General features: G+C 37.7%; 1 protein-coding gene across 1 annotated transcript; it reads left to right on the forward strand.

Annotated features, from left to right (window-relative positions):
* Positions 1 to 5032: 5032 nt before the first annotated feature.
* On the forward strand, positions 5033 to 7616 carry LOC104799626 (transmembrane 9 superfamily member 11). The gene is made up of 2 exons (XM_019200812.1): positions 5033 to 6792; positions 6830 to 7616. The coding sequence occupies exons 1-2, from the start codon at positions 5351 to 5353 to the stop codon at positions 7377 to 7379; spliced, it is 1992 nt and encodes a 663-aa protein (XP_019056357.1). The 5' UTR covers positions 5033 to 5350; the 3' UTR covers positions 7380 to 7616.
* Positions 7617 to 8401: the final 785 nt, after the last annotated feature.

Here is an 8401-nt window from a genome sequence, read left to right on the forward strand (position 1 = left end):
TTATGGCCTAAACCGGTATCGCCTATCACAATACATTGCGATAGTGCAGCAACGTTGGCTAAGGCATATAGCCATGTATATAACGGAAAGTCTAGACACATTGGTTTACGACATAGCTATGTAAACGGTCTTATAAAAGACGGGGCCATAGTGGTGGATTTTGTGCGTACGAAACAAAACTTGGCTGATGCTCTTACCAAGAGTTTGTCGAGGGACATGCTGCACAAAATGACTATAGGGATGGGTCTTGGGCCTATTGATTAAATCACAATTAGAGGAATCTCAACTCAACGTCTAATACAACGTTAGATCTTGAGTTCAATGAGTTAAATCCTCTAATATCGGTGTTAGAAGGATATACGGATGCGAGTTGGAACTCTAGTGAAGAGGATCATGCCTCGGTGAGTGGTTGGCTGTACCTACTAGGTGGAGCTGCGATGCTATGTCGGGTCTAGTGCTAGTCATAGCATACATTAAGCATCCAATGACACTAGCATATTCAAGTTGAGACACTGGTTCTCCTTTGTTTGCTACTAATTTAGCATTACAATCCATCGGTGTAGAAATCGGAGTACTATCGTAGAGATCAAAACGTTTTAACACTTTCTCAATGTAGTGTGATTGAGAGAGTGAAATCGTACCGCGATCTCTCATTATCCTAATTCCAAGGATAACATCCGCTTCTCCTAGATCTTTCATCGAAAACTTCGATGACAAGAAATTTTTTGTTTTCTCGACTTGCTCTAATTCTGTACTGAATATGAGCATATCATCCACGTATAAGCAAATTATAGCTCAATGATCGTTATCATCAAGTCTGCTATATACACACTTGTCTGATTGATTTAGATAAAAACCGTTAGTCAAAATGATGTCATCAAACTTTTGATGTCATTGTTTGGGTGATTGTTTCAACCCATACAACGATTTGACTAGCTTGCACATTTTGTGTGTGTTTATCCCGATAGTATAAAACCTTTTGGTTGTTTCACATACACCTCCTCTTCTAGATCACCATTCAAGAATGTCATTTTGACATCCATTTGGTGGATCACAAGATTGTTTATTATTGCAAGAGCGATCAACATCTTATTGTAGCTATTCTAGTTATTGGTGCATACGTATCAAAGAAATCAATACCCTATTTTTGCCTAAAGCCTTGAGTTATTAGACGAGCCTTGAACTTATCGATAGTTCCAACGACTCTCATCTTCTTTTTGAAGATCCACTTGCAACCAATCGGTTTACAACCCGGAGGAGGATCTACTAAGATCCAAGTGTTGTTGCTCATGATAGAGTCCATCTCATCATTTATCGCTTCTTTCCGGAACCCTCTTCATCGTTGCTCATGATGAAGTCCATCTGATCATGTATTGCTTCTTTTCAAAAAGCTACATCCTGCGATTTCATGGCCTCATCATACGTCCTAGGATCATAGTATTCCCCTCTCCTATCAATCCTAAGCTTAACCCCGAGTTGTAATTCAATCTCGGATTTATACGCTCTAAATCTATCTAGAGCTTCATCCTTCGAATGCAACAAGAACACATAGCAAAACGAGTAAGTCCATCTGATCATGTATTGCTTCTTTTCAAAAAGCTACATCCTGCGATTTCATGGCCTCATCATACGTCCTAGGATCATAGTATTCCCCTCTCCTATCAATCCTAAGCTTAACCCCGAGTTGTAATTCAACCTCGGATTTATACGCTCTAAATCTATCTAGAGCTTCATCCTTCGAATGCAACAAGAACACATAGCAAAACGAGTAGAATCTTATGAACGTTACTACGTATTTCTTATTTCCTAAAGATGGTGTACCATGCAAGTCACATAGATCACTATGTACTAGTTCTAACATTTCTGAACTTCGTTCTATGCTAGAAAAAGAATGACGGGTTATTTTTGTTTTCATGCATGTAATACATTTTCCTCATTCAACGTGCATGGTGGAATTAAATCCATTTTCGACATAAAGTTAACACGTTTGTAATGAACATGTCCTAGTCTTGCATGCCACAACATAGACACATCGAAATCATCAACAACAAACGAAGAAGAAGTTCGTCTGACATACCGTTGAGAATATGACCGCAACATACATAGTTTTTGTTGTCCCATTTGTTCTGTATACATACCTGCGCTAAATTTTCCTCTTCGGTCTCTTCCGGTCTGGGTGTGCTGATGACGTAGATGACTTTCAGCGTTGTCAACAAGAAGTGCATCTTCTTCTGCCACCGCCTAAAGCCCACGCCCTCGAACTTGTCGAGTTTGTGAAAATTCATAGCCAAATCCCTCACATAAGATGTCATCCTCGAGTGTATAACGGTTTTAGATTGTTAGAAATCTGGAGGAAAAACAACGGAAAAACGAGAATGAAATCGAATCGAGGGACCGGATATCTCTTCAAGGCGTGTAGACACTTTCCTAAAACCGTTATTCCGTCCGTTACGAGCAAGGACTACCGGAATACGATTCTGAGATACAATGAAGAGAAATACGTTCTAGAATTGCTCGTTCAAGAACGCACAGACAAGGAAACGTGAAGAAGAAGATGAACAAAAGCTTTCGGGAGAGTTTTTGCAAGAAACTTCCGAAAGTGCTCTCAAAATCTCTCAAAAATCGAATTAATCTCTTGACCAACTTATTCTGACGTCTTTAGTATATAAACACCAAAGAACATCACCAAAAGTTGCAAAATCTGCAGTTATTACGCGAAGAATCGCATCAGTTCGTATATAACTGTCATGTTTCGAGTTACACTTGACACAACATGAAGTACTTCTCACAGACTTTTGACTCAGATCGAGTTCCACATGACACGGGCCGTGTCAAATTTCTGTGCAACACGAATTTTTTCCTCAGACAATCAACACGGTCCGAGTTAAATCTAACACGGACCGAGTTACATTTCTATAAAGAAAATTTTGTTTTCGTCATGAAGACGGAGTTCTACTTCACCCGATTTGAGGTATACCTCACTCACAAACCGAACAACTTTACTACCAAACACATATGTGTTTCACCGATCCATATTATATCATTTACGAACATTTAACTCCTCCACCATATCCGTAATACATATAACTATGAATCTCTTGAGAGATTATTAATAAACCCCATTCATTTACTCTAAAAATACCAACAGTTTCTAAATATAATTATGGTTTTTTTTAATTGTACCTGATACTTGATAATGATTAATGTCTTTAATGGATCATCTAAGTTATGCCGTCGGAATCCAATATTCTTAGCAAAAATCCATAACATGTTCCCTATCCACTATCACCATCATTGGTGCATTAACATGTAATTGACGCGTTAACAAAAAAAAAAAGAGAGTTGTTATATCATATTGTGAAACCGAGGATTGAATCAGAGGGTTCTTTGGTCGTCGTATGATGTTTGCACATTTTTAGAAATGTCGGTTCGAATGGGCACACTTCCATATTCAATTAAATGATATGGTTTTCGTGTAGTTGTGGTCAATGGCTAGGCCTCCATTTGGCCCAACCGTGACACATATCTTATAAACGTTGTACCATTATTATTATTATTATTATTATTATTATTTATTATTTATTATTATTATTATCTTGAAAAATCAATGTAATAGTTAGCCACTAGGAATATATTGAAAACAAAATTTTAGAGAAAAAATGATTCAAATCTTATTTTTGATTTTGATAGAATACTGCTATGTAACATCTTGTACAAAATATGTCACACAAATATAAAATTCTTAAACTTTTAAATAAAGAAACGAACTCTTCTAAAATCTATTTTTTTTCATTAAATATAAATGTCACGTCATTAAAAAATCATCGCATCAACAATTTTAAAAAATTAAATATATATACAAACACATATTAATATATATATATATATATATATATATATTTTTCACATATTATACACATATACATGTAGTCATGTACATATAGACACGTACACATTTATACATGTATATATACACACGTATACATATATGTGTATCTATGTGTAAGCGTGCGAGTATATATACATGTATATATACACACGTATACATATATGTGTGTATCTATGTGTAAGCGTGCGAGTATGTATATGTATATATGTATACAGACTTCACAGACATAATTAAATATACACACATATACGCATCATATATATATAAACCGTGCAGACAAATTTTAATTATTTAATTTTGTGTACTCTTAAACCGAGTTGGACCATATATTGATACTGGGTTGGGCCCATTTTCTTATTTTAATTGTTAAATATATTTTCTTACCCTTGCGGAGTTATCTTATCAATGGTTTTTAATTTTCAATGGGCCATTTAGCTATTTATATTAATTTTTCTACCCACATTTTTTCATTACCTTTTGATTAGTAAAGTTTCACGTCCCAGAAATTTTTTTGTTCCTTGTATACGTTTATAGAATTCTTGAAGGTAAAACTTCATACGTTGTTTTCAACATGATTTTAAGATTCAATAAAATATTTTATCCAATATTGTATTTATGTTTCATTAAATCATTTTAGCAAAAAAAAAAAAAAAAAAAAAAAAAAACCCTGTCTATACGTATATATGCTAAGATAATATTATTTACTTCTAAATATTTAGGGTTGGTGGATACGCGTTCTATTTCCATTCGATGGTTATTAATAAAAATATTCATTTCTAAATATATTTTTATTTTTTCCGATGATTTTGATTTGAATTTGATTTATTCCTTTTTAAAAAATATTTAAATCAAATTTCTATTCGGAATTATAATGTATTTGATTTGAATTGATTGGTGATCAAATAGAAATGACAATGTAATGACAAAAATTAATTAGAAAGCTCCAAATATTTTATTTTCAGGAAATTCTTAAAAGCATCTTAAAGATTTTTTTTTGTGTTCATGAAAATAAACTCAACCAATCAAAGATCAAACACAATTTTCACACCGACATAGTGGCAAGAACGGTAATTAACATAAACATCCGGGCCAAAGTAATGAAGAATCAGCCTAATTTCGCTTCTCGATGTTATAAGACGGGACTCGAGATTTTGCCATCGTTGGCCCCGAGCAACATTTTACTCGTTTCATTCGGTGCACTCGTCGCCGATCATCTTCACGTTATTCCCCACTTCGATCGACGTCAATCGCCGTCGTTTCCTCCGGTGAAGGGACCAAACCTTTCTCCCTGATCGGATCTTCCACAAACTCGTCTTTTCTTCTCCACGTAGGTGAGTCCCGATCTCGACTCTGTTTCTGTGTCGCATCACTTCGTGGATAAGATTTTTGTTGCGGAGAAGGTTTAGATCTGTGCTCTTTTGGTTATTTCCCGATCTGGGTCATCCAGATCTGTCGAAGTTTATGCGGGTTTGTTCGGATTTGAGCTCGATGGATCGATTCGGAATCTGGGTGCTTGCAATGGTCTTCATTGCTCAATCGGCGTATGGATTTTATCTTCCTGGTAGTTATCCCCATAAGTATAAGGTCGGTGATCCGTTGAATGTGAAAGTGAATTCACTTACTTCGATCGAAACGGAGATGCCGTTTAGCTATTACAGTTTGCCATTCTGCCAACCCCCCGATGGTGTTAAAGATAGTGCAGAGAATCTTGGTGAACTTCTCATGGGGGATCGGATCGAGAACTCGCCTTATAAGTTTAAGATGTTCACCAATGAGAGCGAGATCTTCATGTGTCAGACTGAAAAGCTGAATGCTGATACCTTTAAGCTTTTGAAGAAGAGGATTGATGAGATGTATCAAGTTAATCTGATCCTCGACAATTTACCCGCCATTCGGTACACGGAGAAAGATGGTTACGTTCTGAGGTGGACGGGGTTTCCAGTCGGGATTAAGGTGCAGGGCGTCTACTACGTTTTCAACCACTTGAAGTTCAAGGTTCTTGTCCACAAATACGAAGACCCAAATGTGGCGCGGGTCATGGGTACTGGGGATGCAGCTGAGATGATTCCAACAATGGGGAAGAAGGATTCAGATGAACCCGGGTACATGGTTGTCGGGTTTGAGGTGATTCCTTGTAGCTTCGCACATAATGGGGACACCACAAAGAAGTTGAAAATGTATGACAGATACACAAGCCCAATCAAATGTGATTCCACCAGTGTATCTATGTCTATCAGGGAAGGCCAGTCGATTGGATTTACATATGAAGTCAGCTTTGAGCTGAGCGATATCAAATGGCCGTCTAGATGGGATGCTTACTTGAAGATGGAGGGAGCGAAGGTTCACTGGTTCTCAATCTTGAACTCTCTTATGGTTATCACGTTCTTGGCTGGCATTGTTCTTGTGATATTCTTGAGAACTGTTAGGCGGGATTTGACCCACTATGAGGAACTTGACAAGGAGGCTCAAGCTCAGATGAATGAGGAGTTATCGGGGTGGAAGCTTGTCGTTGGGGATGTTTTCCGGGCTCCATCAAATCCGTCGCTTTTGTGTGTAATGGTTGGTGATGGTGTTCAGATTCTCGGCATGGCTGTTGTTACTATCTTGTTTGCTGCTCTTGGGTTCATGTCACCAGCTTCTCGTGGAGCACTTATCACAGGTATGCTGTTCTTCTACATGATTCTTGGTATTGCAGCTGGTTATGTTGCAGTTCGACTTTGGAGGACAATCAGCTGCGGTAATCACCATGGATGGGTATCCGTTGCATGGAAAGCCGCTTGCTTTTTCCCGGGCATAGCGTTTTCGATCCTTACAACGCTGAACTTCCTTCTATGGGGCAGTCATAGCACTGGAGCCATACCCTTCTCTCTGTTTGTCATTCTCCTCCTCCTCTGGTTCTGCATCTCGGTCCCCCTCACTCTTATCGGCGGGGTGTTGCATCTCGGTCCCCCTCACTCTTATCGGCGGTTACTTTGGTGCCAAGGCTCCTCACATCGAATACCCAGTTCGAACCAATCAAATCCCCCGAGAAATCCCGGCCCAGAAATACCCGTCATGGCTTCTCGTTTTCGGGGCTGGAACCCTACCCTTCGGAACCCTCTTCATCGAGCTTTTCTTCATCATGTCCAGCATCTGGATGGGCCGTGTCTACTACGTTTTCGGGTTCCTATTCATCGTCCTGATCCTCCTAGTGGTTGTGTGCGCTGAGGTATCCCTAGTGTTGACATACATGCATCTCTGCGTTGAGGACTGGAAATGGTGGTGGAAGTCGTTCTTTGCTTCAGGCTCAGTGGCTATATACATCTTCATATACTCCATAAACTATCTGGTCTTCGACCTGAAAAGCCTGAGCGGTCCTGTCTCGGCCACTCTTTACCTGGGCTACTCGTTCTTGATGGTTCTTGCCATCATGTTCGTGACTGGCTCGGTCGGTTTCCTCTCTTCCTTCTGGTTCGTCCACTACTTGTTTTCTTCTGTGAAGCTGGATTGAAGAAGAATCCACCTATACTTTCAACAGTTCAAGAGATTGTGAACATTTTGGAGAGAAGAGAGCGTATTGAAATCATAAGCAGGAAGGGGCATGAAGTTGATAAGTGTTATAATTCAAGCTTTTGTATTTGATCTTGTCTTAGTTAAGAATCTTGGTCTTCCTTGTTGTTTCTTCATGTGTCTGAATTCTTAACATTTGGTTTTTCCTTAATTATAAAATAGTTATTATTCAGCTTTTGGTTCCTTTGACATTTCGGTTCCATTATATGTAACCAAAGTGGATTCAAACCGAATAAATTTTAATATTAAGATATAATTGGTTTAAATAATATTTTTATCAGTAAAAATTGAATAAAAGATAAACTCGATAATAATTAAACCTAAATGATGGTACTGGTATTCGTCCTATATTCACAATTTTGGCTTAGATATTGTGATTAATCTATTGTCCTAATATTATTATAATTAATTAATTAATAAAAAATAAGAGAGCTCTTTAATAGAAAAATGTATTTAGAGATTCTTATTATATAAAAATATATAATACATTTTGCTAATAGAGATTAGAGAGATGAATTTCATTGATAGAAATTCGAAGATGATACAGTTGGGAATTATTATTATTTTAGATAAGAATATATTATTTATATGGAGTTATAACAATAAATCGTGATTATTTTGATATAAATATATAAAATTTAAATTAATTTAAATATCCTAAAATATAATTGACAATTTTTTCTCAACAAAAAGTGATTACCACCCGTTACAATTCAAACAGGACATGTCTATCAAAATGGCCTATGGAGCTTGCTTCTTGAATCACGCCTTCACCTTCTCCTTAACGTCCCACGCTCTCTCAAAGCGCGTCTTAACCACGCTCCCATGGCGGTCGTCTCGTCCTCTGCTTCGTCTTTCCTGCGCTTTGTCCACTGTAACTGCGAATGTCGGTTCCGACAGCTCTTTCACTTGGAACGACGTCATGGAAATCGGTCGACCGGAATACGTCCCCAGCGATTCTTC

Source organism: Tarenaya hassleriana, unplaced genomic scaffold (assembly GCF_000463585.1).
Source record: "Tarenaya hassleriana unplaced genomic scaffold, ASM46358v1 Cleome6, whole genome shotgun sequence".
NCBI classification, from domain to species: Eukaryota; Viridiplantae; Streptophyta; class Magnoliopsida; order Brassicales; family Cleomaceae; genus Tarenaya; species Tarenaya hassleriana.

Excerpts from the sequence above, each read along its gene's own strand:
- LOC104799626 (XM_019200812.1), top strand. The coding sequence starts at position 5,351 with ATGCGGGTTTGTTCGGATTTGAGCTCGATGGATCGATTCGGAATCTGG. Across the intron at positions 6,793-6,829 it reads CTCCTCCTCTGGTTCTGCAT|CTCGGTCCCCCTCACTCTTA; the intron begins CTCGGTCCCCCT and ends GGGGTGTTGCAT.